This window comes from Sitophilus oryzae, unplaced genomic scaffold (genome assembly GCF_002938485.1).
Source record: "Sitophilus oryzae breed Bouriz unplaced genomic scaffold, Soryzae_2.0 scaffold_1620_pilon_pilon, whole genome shotgun sequence".
Lineage (NCBI taxonomy): Eukaryota > Metazoa > Arthropoda > Insecta > Coleoptera > Curculionidae > Sitophilus > Sitophilus oryzae.
This window is the reverse complement of record NW_022146304.1, coordinates 5,248,534-5,269,705: the sequence shown is the minus strand read 5'-3', so window position 1 is coordinate 5,269,705 and position 21,172 is coordinate 5,248,534. Positions and strand designations below refer to the sequence as shown.

Here is a 21,172-nt window from a genome sequence, read left to right as displayed (position 1 = left end):
AAAAGTCGCCTTGACTAGGATTCGAACCTGCCTTACTACGGATCCAACGTCATAGCAGCGTAAAGTCCTAACGCTTTAAACCACGCGGCCACCGAGAACTTGAAAGATTCTATGTAAAATTCTTACTTTAAGATAATGTTTAGTGAAAGTACTTTATTTATAAACATTTATTTAATTCTGTTTTTAGTATTTGTTCTTATAGCGGCAACATAGATACATTATCTGTAAAAATTTCGACTGTCTAGCTATAATGGTTCATAAGATAGAGCTTTGTGACAGACGGACGGACAGCGAAGTCTTAGTAATAGGGTTCCCGTTTTTACCCTTTGGGTATGGAACCCTAAAAAACTGATAAAGAACTCTTAGAACATAACGTTTACGTTTAAAACGCCCTGTGGAATATGTTAAGACAGTAAAGAATTTAAAAATAATTTTATCATCTAGATTTATCTCCATATCCTTTCTTGATAGTTTGTTTTTTGGTTTATATCAATTTTAGTTGGAGATATTCGCTTTTGAAGAAGACACTAACATTTTTTCGTAATTTTTACATTGAAACTATGCCTTTGCTTTTGGTACTAGTCAACAGACCTAGTAAGTTGCGTTCGCAGGCCTTCTTGACATAATATTTGCTTCATTTAATCTTCTTCTTACAGTCCTTTCACTTACATGTACGTTCCTTAGGTGCAATTCATTATAAATTTGAAAAACTGACAAACGGCAGTTTCTTAGCAATAAACTTACAATAAGTTCTCATAAGAAGGATCCTGGACGTCAAACATATGAACTTGTCTCGAGGAAACGACTGCACGGTACTTCGTGCACATCTAATCTGTTAGCGATATAATATTAATCTCATCTTCAATTAAAGCAACTATTATAACGGATACAACTTCTGGACTTAAAACCATCTATACTGAAGTAACTGCCAGCCATCAGACAATAACTAGAGTGTTATATCAGACTATAAATACTGTTTAATAGGTCTTTTGACTGGAATCCAAAGCAAAGTCATGGTTTTAATGTAAAAATTACGAAAAAATGTTAGTGTCTTCTTCTAAAGCAAATATCTCCAACAAAAATAAAGCTATGGAAATGAACCAAAAAACTAACTATCGAGAAAAAATACAATAAAATAATTTTTAATTGTCTTGCTTCGTTAACATATTCTACAGGGTGTTTCAAACTTTCACCAAAATATCGACATTCTGATCCCCCTCGTATAATTGACAGACGAGAAGCTTCATTTTTAATTTAGACTGAGATACTAAAAATTCAAATAATCTAGCTATAAATTGCTTAAAAAATCATCAAAATCGGTCCACTAGAACAAAATATATTAAACTTTAATACATCAAAATTTTAGGTGCCCGTTTTTCGTGCCGGTGCAAACACGGCAAAATGCAATGTTTAGCTTGACAAAAATCGAAATTAACTTTTTTTCATATGTTTATCCACACATTGTTCTTATTACATTTTAGGGCTAATTTTAAATATTATAAATTTTTCCATTCAACTAGAGTAGTGCAAGCGTTACCGAAAATTGATGTAGTTCGCACCTTTCGTGGAGCGCAGAAGATTGTCATTTGCACCCAGCACAGCCATTTGATTTGTTTTCTACTGTCAATAATATATGAAAAAAAGCTCGTAATAAACTTGAAATTCATAATTTAGAATATCTGTCTTCTTAAAACTAAAAAAGCCTTTCTTGATATTACAGGACTGGTATAGAAATCAGTGCGACTCCCTGCAAATAAAGGCTATTTCAAAAAAAGGGCAAATTTGGGAAAGCTGATTTTTTTTATACCTGTATCAACATACATTAGAGATTTTAATTTTAATAATTTAAAAGCGGAACTCGGTGGAACTCATTACTATAACTCATTATGAAAACAAAATTATAAAAAAATAAACACAAAATAGTGTGTTTAAAATATATTGTATCTACATTCAAAACAGTTCAAATTTATTATATTGATGTTATTTAATAATTGTACTACATGTCTGTAGGTATATTGTCCATAATGATAATTAATTTTCAAATGGCTGTGCTGGGTATAAATGACACTCTGTTGCGCTCCACGTTTGTGCAAGGCTAACGCTCTCCCCAGAAAGTGCGGACTCCATCAATCGCGCCGTTATAGTTGCTCGGAAAAAATTATAACATTTAAAATTAGGTCCACAGATTTTATAAGAACAATAGTGAGTGGATGGACATACGAAAAAAATTTTTTTTTCTACGACTGCTATGTAAAACGTTAAAAAACGCACGCTAAAGTGAATCTGAAAGTGACTTTTTCACACACCATGCGCAAATTTTGTGGTGTGCAATCTTTGCGCACGCTTACTTTTAGTGCACACAATATGTGTCAATTTTAACATTTTTAACCTCCAATATTTAGCTGAAACGCCAAACGGAACGCAGTCGTCAGAAAAGTGTCATTTGTAGTCGTAGAAAAAATAGCGTAAAAAACTCGTTCGAAAACTTCTTTGTACAGTCGTTCGACTTGTGGCTCTTGCCTGCGGCTCGAGCCAACAAACTGTCGAACTCGTGTGCAAAACGTCGTTTTCGAAACTCGTGTTTAATATACTATTGTGATTTCGATTTTCGTCAAGCTAAACATAGTAATTTGCCGTGTGTGCGGTGAGTGTATATTGAAATTATATTGTAGATAGGTGTATTCATATATTATAAACACCAAAAACCTAAAGAAATTTCTAAAAGAGCATGTACAAAGTCCAAATTGTCAAGTTCACAATTAAACTTACCCATAGGTTCCTTAATAACTTTATAGTAATCAGGAGCCTCCGTAGGATCTACAGGTTCCATAAATGGCCAAGCACTTTTGTGACTCTAAAATTAAATAAATACGAATATACAAAATGGCATCAAAGGCATCAAATAACACTTCTTACCTGAATTTGTTTGATTAATTTTCTTAAATTGTCAAAGTCCTTTTGCGTCAAATCTTTCATATTGGCATAATTAACCGAACTATTCGTTTGACATCGCGGACATACGTATTCGTCGATGTTGTCCGCCTCCGACTGTAAAATGCCCACGCATCTACCGTGGAACCAATCTTGACAGTTGTCACAGCATATATAAAACCTATTAGAGAGTATAGTTTTAATCTTATAATATACGGTAATCGCAACACATTTTCCGATGCACGTCATCAATCATATCGAAATTGATACTAGAGCTTATAAACCTGACTAAATAAAATTTTGGCAAAAATGATTAAATTTGTTGTATAATTTAAGATACCGAACAGCGCTTCATTTTACTTTATAGAGCAAATGATTGTAACAGATGCTTTATTTAGATTAAGGCTGCAAAAATTAGTTTAAAGCGATTTTTATTATCGCCATGTCACATTGCGCCGCGATAAGCAACGTTGTCGTTTATTATTTGACGTGACTGAATGTCAGTCATTATTTTGTATAATATCGTGTTGTTGTTAAACCTTTGAGAGTAATTCTCGTTTTTTTGCCGATTTTCATAGTCTTTCTTTAAAAATTGTACTTTTAAGCACAAACAGTTCTTTTAAGAACTAAATTTTCGAGTTTTTGTACAGCATTAATTGAAATTATGTGTTGAAAATACGCCGAAGCGTTAAAACAGTCGAAGCAAAGAGCTTGTAGCGTTCCTGATAAACTATTTTGAACGAGAACGTGACAATAACCTGACTGCAACCCTTGACTGCAATCAGAGAAGCAAGTTTGATTAGTAAGCACATTATACCACTTTCAAAGTTATTTTTACTTATGTCGATTTGTAACGAGTAGCTGCTGCCTTAAATTTAAATACTTCTACTGTGAGTGTCAGTGACTACTGTTAATAAATTAATTAATTGCTAAAATATTGATTATTAAATTAAAAATAAAACGTAAAAATCTTTAAAAAGATATATGATGATAATCCAAATATATTTGTTTCCCAATTTTAAATTAAGATTCATCTCCTAAATTCATCACAATCTGGCAGCGCTGTCGCCATCGCTTGTTACTCAAAGTTGATCACGTGCATCGGAAATTGTTTTGCGATTACTTTAGAAAAAAAGATTCAATAGACATTTATTATCTACTTACTGTGAATCATCATATGGCTGTTGACATAAGCAGTAGAGTTTTTGATCTTCTCTCGCTGATTTGCATTCGTCGCATATGAATTCCGTGAGAGTTTTACTACTCTCCTCGGTGATATCCACGCAGTCGCCGTGGAACCAGTTATTGCACAGGTCACAACCGACGTAAAATTTAGTTTCATCGTAGGGCGTGCGACATATGCAATAAACCTAAAAATAAACCTATTGTTAAAGAAAGTCCGTTAAATCGGGGAATATTTCCTCTTATTGGCAACACCGCTCTTTCCTTATTCGACAATTTCAACCTTTGAATAAAAAAAACTTTTCATCCATAAATTTTTTACTCCAGCACGTCAACGGAGAAAGATCGTACGATAACGAACGTTTTAACACTTTTGTGACAAGTTTAATCCAACCTTAATGAAAAATATAATGGTACAAGAGCTAGCACCATCGCGTCGGGAAAACGAGAATTTTAGGAAAGCTGGTTCTTGCCGATGCGCATCATATCTGTGCAGGGTATCCCATTTTCGTGTGTTTTATGGGATTTATCGTTTATGAGATACAATGATGCAATTTTCACATTACTTTGCTAATTTTTTTATGAAACTAAATATGCTACACGTAGATTTGTTCTAGCCTCCTTAGTTCCTGAAATACAGGGCAAATTTGTGATGCGAATTAGTGAACAGATGTTGAATACACATATGATGCGCAGTAGTGAACGCAACATCTATCGGCAGCCAAACTGTTCACAGCTGTTCAGGCAGCACTCAGTTCAGGAGAGCATAGCAAAAGATATATTAAAGCACCAGCTTTTTAAAAATCTCTCTCGAAAACGTTGCTAGCTCTTAGACTATAAGTAAAACAGCGAAATCGTTGTGGAAATGAAAATATAAAATGACACCAATCAGAAGCAAATCGTATATCCGATGAACGGAAGCATGAAATGTAATAAATTTAAAAACTGCGTAATTTTCTAACCAATCGAAGTCTAAATTCAACCAATAAAATTAATATTGTATCATCGGATAACAGATGCATGAAAATCAAGCTTAAGGCCACATCTACACATAACGTTTTACTTGTCAGTGTTAACGTTTTATTCAAAGGCTAGGGACGAGACTAATACATAATGAGGCAAGGAATAATATAAAAAATAATTCAAAGTTATTTGATTATTCCGATAATACTAAACATAGTTGTTATTGGGAAATAAGTAATCATAACTAACCTTTTCTTTCTTGAGTCCTTTTTGATTAGGCGCATTGGGTGAACTATGCGATTTGGACGTTTTCTTGCTTCTACTCGGGGTAGTTTTGGGAACTGGAATGGCAGCAGTTGTAGCAGTGGCCGCAGATTTTCTCTTACTACTTCCCGTTCTGACTTCATCTTGTTTCGTCCTTTCGATCTTCGTTCGAGCTGCCAATTCTTCTGCCACTTCCTTCTACAATTGTAAGAGTATATTATAAAGCATTTGTCCTAAATAAATAATTAAAAAACAAACCTGTATTTCATATTGTAACTCTTTCTCTAATAGTGCCCTCTTTCTTAGTATGTCCTTCTTGAGAAATTCTTTCTGCCGATAGAGAGTAACCATAATCTTGGTTTTCGCGTTGGATACTTTTTCGGTTTCTTTACTCTTTGAACGCGATCTTGGTGACAGAATTTTCTCCTTGACGGGACTTTCAGGTCTATAATATAAATAACATTATAATATAATCCGTCATTCCGTAAAATGCCTATACTCTGTTTTTTTTTCTCAGGTAAGATTTCGACAGACGATGACAGAAGAAAAGCAGATGACGTCCTATATCAATCTATTTATTTTACTAAAAAAAGTTTCTAATATTTTTTAAGTTAACTATGGATAGGTTTAAATATAAATCCGTCATGCGTCGTCTCTTGTTGTTTTTAACCAGTTTTATTGGTTTATTTCAAAAATGACAGATCATATTTCAATTTTATTGGTTTGACGGAACGATGAACGACGCCGATGCGTATGAACTCGCCTTTAGATTTTTGAGGCTTGTCAAAGTCTTGCCAAATTATAGGTTATAATTTTGTGTCAACTTATGTCAAGTCAAATATCTGCGGAAGATGATGCATTTTGATTCGTGTTATTACGTGTGTTTTGTGTCTTTTGATGTCAAGTGGAGGAAAAATGGAGGGAAAATTAACTGTAGACCCAGAGCACAGTTTATAGTTAATACTCGATGCCCCGGCAGAAAGTCTTTTACACCAATAAGTTTGTAGGTATACCATCTCGTCGTAGATAAGTGCATCTCGTATATGGTACAAGGATCGTACTAAACATACTCGTATACTACTGTAGTAGCTGTAAAATATCGACATCACACGATAGGTAAATACTTAGATAAATAATGGATTTTAGTACTGCAGAAAAATAATGTCAAAAAGTACTGGTTTAAAAAAATTAAGAGTAAAGTTAACTAATCAACCTTTAAGGTATAAAATTTGGTAAGTGTTATTATTAATAAAATAGTTTGTTTTATTTATGTTGTTTTATTTATTCCTGTGGAATATTACAAATTTGTATTTGTACATAAGTTATATTGATAAATATAATAATAAATACGGGAAGTTTCTTGAAGCTTGAAAGTAAGAAATTGTTCTTTTTTATATTTTTTTTTGGTATGTGGTGTTTTGTTCTTGTTTGTTTTGTAATAACACATACCGTTTTTTTTAATAAAATAACTCAATTACATTTTTTCAGTTTCATAGTTTTTTTTCCACAATATTTTGAAGTAATCATTTGCCAGTTAAATTATAAATATATTAATTTCCTGCTATGCGTTCCAGTTGTACCAACTTATTTCTTTGTAAAATAAAATAAACTACTTTGAAATTAAAATGACAGACATATCTATCACTGTCAAGAATCTTGTCGTTGGACAGACTATAGTCGTTTCATATATAGCCGACAAACAGCGTGACACTTCAGTTACATCTTTCACTTCAGTACATCTTTTGTCTGGGGATCTCAGTCATTCCTTGTAATGACGAAATTGTTTCAGTGAAACGCCGTAATTAATTGAATCGTTTTCAGATACCTTGTTTGGTTACTTATTTTATAGGAAACTAGATGAATAGTATTTATGCGTTCGTTAAATAGAAACACTATGTACAGGGTGATCCATAAATTTGAACAGCCTGTACTGATTTTATTATTAGAGATAAAAACAAAACTGATTTATGCCAATTTCATCACTCGGTTTATTTTATACTACTGTTTTTAGATCTGTTATTTGGTTTTTCTGTTCTGTGAGTTGGTTATATTATTTCTATGGATTGTTCTATTCGTTATACTTCACGTACAAACCGTTTTGATAATAATAAATATAATACGAGTATGTTATAAAACAGATGGACCACAAAAATTACAGCATGGTACCCACGAGGAATTAAGAGACCTAGAGAAAGACCAAACCTGAGATGGGACTATGATATTAGGAAATTAGCAAGGACTACTTGGGCCCGCATAGCCAACAATAGACAACAATCGACCAACTAAAAAGAGAGTATCTAATTAGCTAAGGGAGGCTACACCATAATTGGAAATGGTTGAATAAGCTGAGAATGATGATGATGATATCTCCAATTTCAAAACAACCAGTTTTCCATTACAAAATGCTGATAACTAGAAACCTTACAATGTATTTCTTTATCTTCAATAATGTAATTACGGAAAATCCCCTACTTTGACGCACCAAAAAGCAACACTATCTAAGTTTAAAGATCGCCTAAAACTGGCAAACAGGGTAAAGTAATTCATTTAATTAATTTACTATAGTTATGCGGTTTGCCGGTTAATACGTGAATTCACTAGGCATTTTTGGGAATGCAGAATATCACTGTTTGGCGCCGACATTCGTCTGCGTGGTCTGTATTTTAATGCACGCGACAGAGATAAATATAAATGACCGGTTGACAGACAGACAAAATAAAAAACGGCATACAGTGTTGCTGGTTTTTATGTTTATAGGAAAATGTGTGTAGAAAAAAATAAACTATTTTAAAAACTTTCATGGATACTACTGAAATGAAGATAATATATCTAAGCTAAATATAATATAGTACAGCTGTAGTAAAATGAGTAAATAATTGTGAGAAATGTATCAACCCTACTTTTATCTCTTTTTAATACATTTGATTTACCATTCAGCTGTCTACATCACTGTCTTACACGTTAAAATCCAGACCACGCAGTTTCGATAACCACATCGGTATATAAAACCGCTTAGTAATATGTTACTTTTTTCCATAGCAACTGTTAAAATTGCCTTATATCCATCCTTATATCTATCAAAAATAGTAGATAAAATAGTACTTTAACCGCAAGGGTGGATTAAATAATACTTTAACAGCGAGGATAGGTTAAAAACTTTATTTCTTCTCGCACGTTTTTTAACTGCTTCCATTTTTGAAAATTTTTGTATTCCTTTTCATAAGTTATTCGGGATTTAAATGGAAGTAGTTTGGATATGGCGTTTGTCGCCTCAGCCTGAATATCTGTTGGTAATTTACTTATTTCGTTTTGAGCCATTTCCAAACCCAACGCCAACCCAGCACAATATTTTTTCTACTAGTAATAAATTAGTTGAAATAATAATTTTTGAATATTTTTTTAAAACGTAACTCGCTATGAAAAAAATACTATTTATACACGACGATAAAATTGCATTATCGTCTCCCGAAATTAATTCACTCGCGATTTCATCGCTCTTGAATTATTCTTTTAGGTCGACGATAAAATACCATATTATCTATCGTCTTGTATAAAAAATAACTGATAATTCCACTGCAGAAATATTGCTCCTATACTTACTGTAAAATAGTTTCGATTTTCTTGCTCTCGCTGTTCCTATTCGGTCTACTTCTTTTCGGCTGTTCCATGACCCAATCAGCGTCATCGTTCTTGGACGTACTGGGAGGCCGTTTCCTAGCAACCGTCGCGAACCGATTTACGGTCGGAATCGTGGGAGGTACTACTTTAGGTACCGGCGACGGACACTCAGGTTCCTGTTTCATCTGCTTCTCTTGGTACCGTTGCAATTGCAACAGCTTCTCCTCGATCTCTGGATTCAGGTTTTCTTGTTTCAGGGCTGTTTTAATCGCTTCACGAGCGAAATTAAGGAACAAAAAGAAAAATAAATGACTAAAATAAAATAAACCTCTAAAGTAAAGGGAAAAACGAAAGGAACAAAATAGCCCAAAGCAAAACGACAAAATAATTTCAAAACTAGAAGAAGTGCAAGGGTATTTCGCAAGAAAACTCCTGAGTAGCTTTTTAAAAAATTTATTAGATCAACTGGTACACTTCAAGATACATTTCATAACTAATATTGTAACTAAAAACAGGGAAAAAAAGTTTCCAAAATATAAACATACACATTTAATAAAAATATCATTAACTCAAGGAAATAAATAAAAAAACAGCAATACCCTAAAAATATGTTTGGAAACTTTTAATCCTTTCAAAACCCTTGCTCTTCCATTAACTGTTTGAAATTTTGTAATATTGCAAATATAATAAATATATAAAGAGAAAATTGGTCGAAAGTTCTAAGCAAAACAATTATAGAAATGGAATAATTCATATAAATCTTACATCTAAGATAAGTCTTTTTAGAGCCCTTTGTCTTTATTATTTTATATATAAAAGGCAAGATGAAGTATGTTTTATTTTTAAAACTTAAAAAAAAACATACTTTTAAGTAAATATGTAACTGTAAAACATTTGTGTATATAACAACAATTTCGACATAAATAAATATTCAATGGACTTATACATAAAAATTTTTAATCAACAAAAACTTTTATTTTTTTTTCCAGAATAAGAAAGTCTAATAGCTCATTTTTATGAGATTTAATAATTTTTGACAGCAGTAGTAAATAACAGCGCGTCGTAGGAAGGCATATATTTCAAAATAGAAATATATTAAAATGTTAATTGTGAATTTGTAAATAAAAATTATACCTACTATATATTAAAATTTCAAATTTAAGCCAAAGTCTCAAAAATACGTCAAATAAATTGTAAAAAATATAATTGTACTTGACAATTATATTTCTTCCTTGACCATAAAAATAATTAGGTCAATAGATATACATAAACTTATATTTTTAGTTCAACATTATGATATAGTTCTTCTCACGTCTCATTTCTCAACATGGCAAAACACAAAAGTAATGAAGCCATTTTTTAAAATAAAAATTAGTTGATACAAGTAAATACAGAGCCACACTTAAATCAATAATTTAATTTAAAAAAACACACAATTTTAAATATTTGAAGAATTTATATTAGAACAGGTCTTTTAAATGCTGCTAAAATGTATCTACTAAAAACTATCAGAGCTGAAAAGTTAAATAAGTTAAAAATAAACTGGATAAAATACTTTTAATATAAGTTTTAACACAGTCCATAATTAAGAATAATATAGTAAATAGTTACATTTATATCAACCTTTGAATAAGAAGACTAAGGAAGGAGCATATCAAAAATCTTAGGTACACCGCGATGGGCCTCAAATATGGCCGACTTAAATTCCGGTTTATCAGTGTCGTTCTAATTTTATTTAAAAAATGTAAAACTATGATGTAGGGTAGACGTGGGGTAGACTCAATAATTTGTTGTTTTATTTTACGTTGTGAATAAATGTTGGTAGTTATTAAAATTGTTATAAAAATATATAATTCTAATAAAAATAGATAAGTTATAATAAGTATTTATTAACACATACATCCGATACGCTACTGAAGCAGGTAAGTCAAATTAACGTATCTAAATTCTTTGACATCTAATCTTTGACAAGTAATAAATAAAAGCTAAAATGCAAGAAAAATATATAATTTAGTTAATTTAAGTGAATTTCATAAATGATCGGTTTACTACACGTATGTATATTATATAGTCACTTACTAGCGAAAAGTTGTTCCATTATTTCACTCAATTTTTGCCGAGATCTACCGCACGCTACACAACCAACTATTTTAGAGTCTTTTTCGATAAATCGCGGTAGTGTCACTGTTAATTTAAGTTCTGCCACAATTTCCATCTAGATTTACTACCTTTATACAACTATCAGTAGTAGAATAAATAATAAATAACATAAAATAAGCTCCATAAAGACTGACAAATCCACAAAATTTCAAATCAAATTCAAATGTGTCAAATGAATCGTCAAACAGAACTGTCAAGGATCCCCACCATAGAGAGCTTTTATGGAGCCTTTTCCGCCCACCATGCATGAATACATGGATAGCATTATGCTCCTTCCTTAGTCTTCTTATTCAAAGATATCAACAGTCCAGATATTTTCTTTAAGTCATTACCAAATGTCAAAACCAGAAAAGTTACGCGAGAAGAACTATACATATATTGATGTCGATGGTAAAGCATTTTGATCTTATACCATAGCGATTTTCTTTAAAATATATCATAAGAAATTGAATATTTTACAAAAATAAACATAGATATTAACAAGATCTGCCGAAAGTTCGTAAAAAAGGATTTATTATTGGAATTTACTGCAGGTTACCCAATAAAGCTTCATTCAGAACCTTGCAATTAGTGGAATAAATTAGTGGTTTCAATTACACTTTATACTTTTTAGCTTCCGATCATTCACAGTCTCTACACAATTAAAATTAATAGAACATCATAGCAACAACTTCCGGTAATCAGTTGTATCCACAGAGAAAGCCTAATATTTAGCTTATAAAACAATAAACTTTTGATTTCTAACTACATTTTCTCTTGACGGATGATAATCAAAGGCCAAAATGACATTACTTGCAAATTTTGAAGTATAATTCGTAGAAAAGTTCTTCTACTAATTGAAAATGACTACCACTAATTTTGATGTTCTGAATGCTTATATTGAAACTAAAGGAACAAACTTCTACGCTAATTGAAACCACTAATTTCGAGGTTCTCAATGAAGCTTAACAACAAAAACACATTTTGACGTATCATGCAAGAACTGCCATGGCGGCAGATTAAAAAAATCCACTTTACATATGCAAAAAAAGGGGTTATGTCACAAAATACTAAAAAAGTTGCTCAAAAAATAACTTTACGTTTACCCTATGGCGTGCATATAATGTGGTCAAAAAGGCGTTGCCTACCCCAGACATGATCATATTTTTTTTTCATATTAAAACTCAACGCATTACTGATCCAACAAATATTGGCAATAAACGTTTTTAGTCTTATTTTTATTTTAGAGGTTACGTAAGATATGTTTAAGATTTACGCGGCTGCCACTTTGCGAATCTTTGACGTTCTCTACAGACCAAAATGACTGGAAAGTCAGGGTAGAAGAAATAGATAGAATAAGAAAGTAACGCGTGATTTAATTTCAAAGGTGTCGGCCACTGTTCTGCGCAATGATGCCGAATCTGGTGATTTTTCCAGAGAAAAAAATAATTATATTAATTACTATATTACTAATTTTATTATTTTGCCAATTTTGCCTACCCTACTTTGATTAGCACTGCACGCCATTGCGTCTACCATTTTTTATAAGAATTCAAGGACTTTGCTGACAAGGCTGATTTGATTTCTCTTTACGTTCAAGTGCTGTACAGTGGAGACACCAATCGTACTGCGGTCAACGCACAAAAAAGTTCTTATTTTCCCTAATTCGGCCAGCGAATGCATATCGAAGACGGTGTGGATCTGAAAGCGACAGTGTTGCCATATTAAAATGTATAATATCTGTAATACGTTTGACGAAAATATCTTTGGATGAAAAATCCGCGTTTATGTATGGAAAATTTATTTGTGTTAAACATAGAATAAATAACAAAAATAAAAATTCTTTTATAGGTACTGATTATGTCGTATGATTGAAAAAAGTCGTTTAATTGGTTTGGAAATGACGATTATTGACATTTACCATTATATTTTACATATGAAATATCAGCGATCTTCATTTCCAAGCCAACTCTGACCCCGTTCTTTGTTTAATCATATAATATTATATTAAGTTGTTTAATGATAGAAAATCCGTATTATTACCGTATTGTACCCAAAATTCGTAAATCTACGGATTAATAAGTAGTTTGCTGGCAACACTGTCTCCGGCGACCAGTCACTCTGTCGACTAAAAGCAACATTACGGTACAATATTCTTTATCCGCTGCGCTGTAAACGACTATCAGCGCGCAGCGGCACAAAGCTAAACTAAATCTCGAAATTCCCGGATAGGCTTGCGGTAACGCCAGCTACATCTCAGAAAGTTTTTATGCCACGAAATCGCCCATAAAATTAAGCATCTTCTTATTTCTTCAATCAACGGTATGGGTTTCAATTATTTTTCAAAGATGACATAGATGTAAAATAACTTTCCGAACAACTTGTTGGCTCTTCAATATTTTGTCGTCTAACTCGACTTTCTGCATTATGTACAGAAGATTTTTATAATTTTCCGCCATGACAGTTGTTGCATGACATTGGACATGATAACGTAAATTTGCATAAACTCGTTTTCAATAAAGCTTCATTCAGAACCTCGCAATTAGTCAAAAAAAATAGTGGTTTCAATTACACTTTATTCTTTTTAGTTTACGATCATTCACAATGTTTAAAATACACAATTAAAATTAATAGAATTAGTGATGTTGGTAGCGAATATTTCAATTCGAATTTTGCAGGAAATTTCAGAAATTTCCGAAATATTCGGTCCCAAAATCGCGAATATTCGCAAAAATCCGAATTTTGTGGAAGAAATTTCTTTTCAAAATTCAAGACATTGAGCAAAAATTTAACGAAAGTGTATCAAGTATGCCTATTCTTAAATCAGAAGAAAAAGAATGCTTCTCCGTCTTACAAAATAGAAAACGTATGGCTCTTAAAATAATGCATTTTGCCGCGAATCTCTTGGCCCCCTCTGTTTCCTGGGAGAGCACCTTAACAATGAAGAACACATAGCCGCTATGGAATTTATCAACAATATCACCAACAAACATCCTCAGTTTGTCAATAATTAAGAAGCCATTTTTACAGATGTAACAAATTATTGCGCCAAATCGGGTTTATGGGCTCTCGACTACGTTTGGATGTCAGTTAAAAATGTAGACTGTCTAAGTTGGCGCAAGCAATATGTAAAAATACTCAGTTGAAATATTTAGCTGTTGCTCTGCTGTCTTTACCAACGTCATCTGCAGCCACTGAGAGAAGTTTCAGTACTTACAGTTTTATCCATACTAAAAAAAGAATCGCTTAACTGCACAAAGAGCCGGCAAAATAATGTTCGTAGCTCATAACAATAAATTATTAATACAAAAACAAAAAGTGGATATGGAACATGATATGCAACAACATGAAACTCCTCCAGAACCACTAGAACCCGTAGAGGTAGAGGTTCATCCTTCAGAATCAGAACCAGATGATACATCAAATATACCTGATTTGGAAATAAAAACTGAGGAAGACAGTACTACTACTACTACTACTCTACTACTATTACTACTATAATACCCTATGAAGATGGGACCAGCTCGGCGCCTGAAAGTATTCCGGAATAGAATAATTCAGTTATTTGTGTTTTACGTTTTTTAAATTTATATTTCCTGCTTTTTTGTTTTTTTTTCAGTTCATAGTCATAGTTCATGGTTTATGTACCAAGTACAAACGTTACCAAATAATGTTTGTTATATGTTATGTTTATGACTTTTAGGAGTTAGGTATTGTTTATTAAAAATAAAGCAACTAATATTATGTTTATTGTTTTTTTCCACTTACATGTTGATATCAAATGTCTATCTAATTTATTCATTGTATCAACAAAAAATATGTAAAATTGTAAAATTTCCTAAAATTTCATAAATTTCCGAAAGTTAACATCACTAAATAGAATATCCTAGCAACAGCTTGCGTTAGTCAGTGGTATCCATAAAGAAAGCCTAATATTTAGTTTATAAAATAATCAACTTTTGATTTCTAACCACAATTTCTCTTAACGGAAGATAATCAAAAGCCAGAATGACATTTCGCGCAAATTTTGAAGTATAATTGGTGGAAAAGTTAAAGTTTGGTAACTTTTTCTACTAATTGAAAATGTCTACCACTAATTTTGACTTCTGAATGCTTACACTGAAATTAAAGGAACAAACTTTTACGCTAATTGAAACCACTAATTTATTCCGCTAATTGTGAGGTTCTGAATGAAGCTTAACTGAATAACAAAAAAAAAATGTTATTAATTCCGAATTTTTTGGCAAACCCTATACAGGGTGCTACAAATTCGAGGTACGAGCATTGGTATCTCGGTAACCGTAATAGATACGAACATGGTTAAATTCGGGCAAAGTTGCGCTATGGGATGTTCACCAAGATGCCATCAAAAGAGTTTTAAAAATTTCAAGGATTGCTGAGTTTTTTGGAAAAAACTGATTTTTTTGAAAATTAATTTTATTTTTTCCCGTCGTTACTTTTTAGAAAATGAAAAAACTAATTGCACATTCTCATAGCCACTTTATTAGGGCTATCTGACAGTATTTTTATATTTTCAAATTAACTGATAATTTGTGAGATACAGAGGCCAACTTGATTTTTTTAAATACGGACCTGCATTTTTTATTTCCGGTTTTGAAAGAACTCGGTCTCCTGAGTACAATAATATACCACACTTTATACTTTTTCTTTGTTTTAGGTACCTTAACAACAAAACTATTTAATGTTTATTAAAATAATCTGGGTTTTCAAATTATTTAATCTGATTATATTCATCGCAACACTATTGATCAGAGCTAATTAACATTGAATCAGGAAAATCGAGCCAATTCGAAGATTCAAATAAATTATATCCCGGTCAGCAATGTAAAGATATTATTTTTAACTTTTTTTTATTGTGACTTTGAAATCTCAGTGTGCGATCTAATAATATTCGTAATATTAATCGTAGTTATTATAAATAAATCAATTTCAACAAACTAGTTTCTAATGCTTTACATGTTAGAAAGGGTTACCACCCTCCCTATTGCACAAATTTATTTTTCGTTCAATTTTATTTATAGCTCTTTGAACATTCTTCTTATATGTATATGTCCGAATGCATTTTATACTCTTTACTGAAAATGTTGAGATGTATTGATTTCACTTTTACAAATGACGTGAAGTAATGTATTCATATACTGGTATATTATTTTTTATTATTTTATTTCATTTGATTTTCCATATTCAATGTTTTACCCCACGTCATTGTTAAGTTTGAAAGCTTATCAATATTGTAACGATGAATATATTAAATATTAAAAAAAAAACAGAGCCGGACTTGAAATTAGTTTAAATAAATTGTGTTCAAATGTCCGAAACAAAAAAAAATATTAAGTGTGGCATATCAATGTACTCAGGAGACCGAGTTCTTAGAAAATCTGAAATAAAAAATGCAGGTCCGTATTTAAAAAAACTAAGTTGGCCTCTGTATCTCACAAATGATCAGTTTAAAAATACTATCAGATAGGCCTTATAAACTGGCTATGAGAATGTGCAATTAGTTTTTTGATTTTCTAAAAAGTAACGATAGGAAAAAATAAAATTGATTTTCCAAAAAATCCGTTTTTTCCAAAAAACTCAGCAATCCTTGAAATTTCTAACTTTTTTGGTGGCATCTTTGTAAACATCCCAAAGCGCAACTTTGCCCCAATTTAACCATGTTTGTATCTATTACGGTTACCGAGATACCAATGCTCGTACCTCGAATTTGTAGCACCCTGTATAATGAATGTGGAATTCAAAATGGGAAGACATGGTCTATTATTTATTTATGGTTATAAATTATAATATACCAACCTGAGATTATGTAAAAATGATTTTTAGTTAAAATCATCTACTGAGGGACAGGAGACTCAAACTCTCAGTCTTGTATAAAAAATGTTATTTAAAATTTTTACTATTTTAAAAAATTTAAGCAACATGTTTCGGGAATCACAATCAAGGGAATCAAATACAAGATACAATATAATTAAGACTGATTTACGTAATTCTAATTTACATATATAAATTTAAATAATTGAAATACATCTTAGAAACTAAATTCCATTATCACATTAACTACAACAAATATTTTGGCTCCTCTCACCTAAATCAAAATTTTCCCACTTCATTTAGAAATAGTTTTATGTACTCCTCATGATATTTGAGAAATTTTAAATAGATAAATGCGGCCATGGTAATTGTAATTCTTTTGTTATAAAGCTCAGCTTTGCATTTTGTAACATTTTTTTGTACAAATAATTTGGATAATTTTAACTTTTATGACTTGTGCCAGAATTTTATTGTTTTGTTACTTGACTTTGTTTGTTTGACAAATAAGTTTGACTTACTTTGATTGTTTTTTATTTATATTTTTAGCTTCCGGGCCTGAAAATGGGATTATGATTCTCGAAACATGTCGCCAAAATTTTTTTAAATAGTAAAAATTTTAAATAAAATTTTTATACAAGACTGTGAGTCTCCTATCCCCCAGTAGAGGATTTTAACTAATTATTATGTACTCATTGAACATTAGGTCGTTGAACGCTTACTAAAAAAGATTATGTGAACATGAAAAACTTACCTTTTATAACTCCAATAATAAAGACAAGGTTTACGACAACAAAAAATATGACTAGAATATCCATCATCGCAAAATCTCGATACTTATATAATTCTCTTAATACTGATTTTATGACATCTATTATTCGACTGAGACCAGCTCATTTAGTGAAATATCTTATACAGCCCGCGTCGTTTTGCAATGGGTAAGCACAGTTAGGGTTATAAACAATGACAGACGGTTGATAAACGAACATACTTTGCTGGATATAGTCCGGCGTCACTACGAACTGTTTGTTTTGGTCGAGAGTGCCGATGCCGGCGGGACGAGTCTGAGTAGAGGTTCCCGAGGCGGGGCTGTTCTCCATTTTCGCCTTCATCGCTTGAATCAGCGCCGACGTTTGCGATTGCTGACCGTTTGCGAGAACTTGTCGGTTAGCTTGGTTGGGAGATTCGGAAACCTGCAATTTAAGTTCATCACAGTGACGATTTAAATCAACAAGAATGAGCAGTGTCAATATTTAAATTTATCCTACTCTAACTGGCTACAATAGAAATGTTCACAAAAAAATTAAAACGTGCCTACTTCTCATAAAATCATTCATTATGACATTAAAACTCAGTATGCAAAGTTTCATAACATTCCGTAAAAGGCTTATGCATCAAAAATCCGTGCAAAATTATCGTAATCGTTTGAATCCGCTAAACGCGGCCTGTCGTCACTGCTTCGATCGGTATTTCCGCGCGAGTAAACGGTGCTGTCTGCACGCTGTGGAATTTCTAACAGAACAAGGTAGAATACAACATATCGCGTTGTGCTCGGATGTTTGTATATTAAATTTGGTTTACTGTGATTAATATTTGGAGTTTATTACTAGTTTAAAAATAAAGCTACTTAGTGAGATGGAGGACGGGTTTACTTGAAAGCGATATCAAACAACACTTGGTTTTTGACAATACAAAATTATTGAGTTTTTGAGTTGTCAGAGGCCTGTATTTAGAAGGAGGGGGCCAAATTTTAAATTTTAATTATCATATTAAACTGAAAATTTGCATGCGTATATAGAAGCTAAGACAATGTAAAATTATCGTATTGTTGATCTGATATAGGGTCGTATTAAGGAGGAGCCAGATTTTAAATTTTAATTGTGTTGACCTGAAAATTCGCACACGTATACATGGTGTCCAGTTTAAAATGAGGTACCTACATGAGGAATAATGGGGATCTTGAAGACCGTTAAAGTTACAAGATCGGTTAAATAGAAGAAAAGTTGCGTTTTTGTGTGCCCAAAAAAATCTAGGTCTATTTTATTAAATATTCATATGGCGTTACGTAAATACAGGGAGAAAAAGAAAAATGTGCACTTTCTAAACACCACCATATTTTCTTTATTATTGGAGCTATATAATCAAAATTTTAACATAGGGGTAAGGCAATATGGAAATTTTAAAAATCATGTTCAAAAAAGTCTAGGCTTACTATGTTGCGCATGGCCGAAGTGCACTTTTTCTTTTCCTATGGGCGCCATATTGAAATACATGGTTGAAAACATTTTTAATAAGGATTTTTAAAATGCCAAATTTAGATATGGCGCTCATAAGAAAAATAAAAGCTGACCTCGGCCGTGCGCAACATAGAAGGCCTAGGTTTTTCTTGATATCATTTTTAAAATTAACATGTTGCCTTGTCCATATATTGAAATTTTGATTACCTTAGCTCCAATAATAAAGAAAATATGGTGGTTTTTCAAAAATGTTCATTTTTTCTTTTTCGCCTTGTATCTACGTAACGGTATGGATTTAAAATAAAATAGACATAGATTATTTTTGGGCACACAAATACGCAACTTTGCTTCCATTTAACCGACTTTTTAAACTGGGCACCCTATAGGACCCATATTAAGCGAAAAATTTACAAGTGAAAAAATTGATAAAAAAAACTTTTTAAAAACAAGCTTAAAATTAAATGGACTTAAAACTAGAAAATAAGAATTAAAAGCAAGGGGCACAAAGTAACGATTTAACCTTCTGTGGATTATTTTTTGAAGTAATTATACACCCAGGGACAAAACACCACTTATTTGAACTCATTTTACTTCTTCAAAACACCAAAACAATGAAAATAAACAATACACCTTCGCGAACGTCTGTAAAAACAATGCGGCAAGTGCACGATCGTACGGACGCCATCGATCGATCAAAGCAGTGACGTCAAAAACAGGTAGCTTCGAGCCGGGAACCTTTTTCTAGCCTTGCTGCATTTCTCAATTTTGTTTTGCGTTTATGTGAGAAAATTATAGTTTTTAAGAAAAATTTTGAGTGCCATGTTTTTTTACTTATATGTAGGTAACCAAATTCATTAAAATTAGAAATTAGTGAACATGTCTATTGTTTAATATTTTGACATAGAACATTCATTAAAAATCAAATTATAGGGTTTTAGTTTTTTTTTTGGATACAGTATTTGGAGCTATCAGAACTATAATTATTAAAAAAAACTATATTAAAACAAAAATAAAATAAAAATATTATATTTATATTTTTTTGGTATAAACTATTTTTTTTTAAATTGGATACTTTGTATATTAGAAGTGTATTAAATTGCATATTTTTTCCTGATTTCAAAAATAAATTACAGAGGGCTTTTCTTTTTAACAGTGTTATTTAAAATCGATAAAAATATACGGAAAAAGAGTCAAGTATGTCTACTGGACCTGTATCTATAAAAAAAAATCAAGAATGCGGACACAATATTGGAGTACGATCAATTTACTAAAAAACGCATTGAAATAAACAGCAGTATATTTTATAGATCACTACTACCTATACAGGGTGTCCCAAAGTTCTGTGGACATAGAAGTAATACGTATTTTTGGAATCAAAATAAGTTCATTGGACACAATTTTACCTGTATACAAAAGTGCTTCGTTTGTCCGTTAGATGGCATCATACTTTAAAAAAATAAACACATTTTTTCAGATATTTTAAGAACCGTTATTCCGATTTGAATAAGATTTTGGGTATTTATGTTTCGCTAAGTGCTTTAACATTTGACTTTTACAAAAATCAAAAAAAAAAAGTACGGGAAGGGTGAAAACTAAGTGTAAATATTTTCCAATTCCACCGACGACAGATTTTCTTTTCGTAAAACGTTTCCTCTAGTATTTACTACATTTTTCGTCTCTTGTAAAAAATGCCATATCCGATAGTTTTTGAAATTTGATTCCCATTAACAGACAAATGAAGCACTTTTGGAGAGAGGTAAATAGTGTCTAATGAACTTATTTTGATGTTAATAATTCGTAGTAGTTCTATGTCCACGGAATATTGGGACATCCTGTATACAAGCGGCAGAGAGTCCACGTGGACTTGACGAGTATGTCCGCGCAAAAGACTCCACATTGGCTTCTTGAAAATGTGTAGAATTTTTATTGACAGGACGCGTCGTCTAATTTTTTACGAAAAACATCGATTAAAACTAGATTGATTTTTTGTTTTTCATTTTAATTTTTAT

General features: G+C 31.8%; 1 protein-coding gene across 6 annotated transcripts in view; it reads right to left on the bottom strand.

The window, feature by feature from the left end:
* Nucleotides 1–21,172, bottom strand: part of LOC115880206 (nucleosome-remodeling factor subunit NURF301) — a 61,715-nt gene that overhangs the window by 2,337 nt on the left and 38,206 nt on the right. For all 6 annotated transcript variants that reach the window (XM_030897350.1, XM_030897347.1, XM_030897345.1 and 3 more), the window contains 7 exons: nt 17,918–18,119; nt 8,941–9,229; nt 5,599–5,785; nt 5,326–5,538; nt 4,096–4,301; nt 2,917–3,112; nt 2,770–2,854 (listed from right to left, as the gene is read on the bottom strand). In XM_030897350.1, coding sequence (XP_030753210.1) covers nt 2,770–2,854; nt 2,917–3,112; nt 4,096–4,301; nt 5,326–5,538; nt 5,599–5,785; nt 8,941–9,229; nt 17,918–18,119 — 1,378 coding nt within the window. The remainder of the gene's footprint in view (nt 1–2,769; nt 2,855–2,916; nt 3,113–4,095; nt 4,302–5,325; nt 5,539–5,598; nt 5,786–8,940; nt 9,230–17,917; nt 18,120–21,172) is intronic.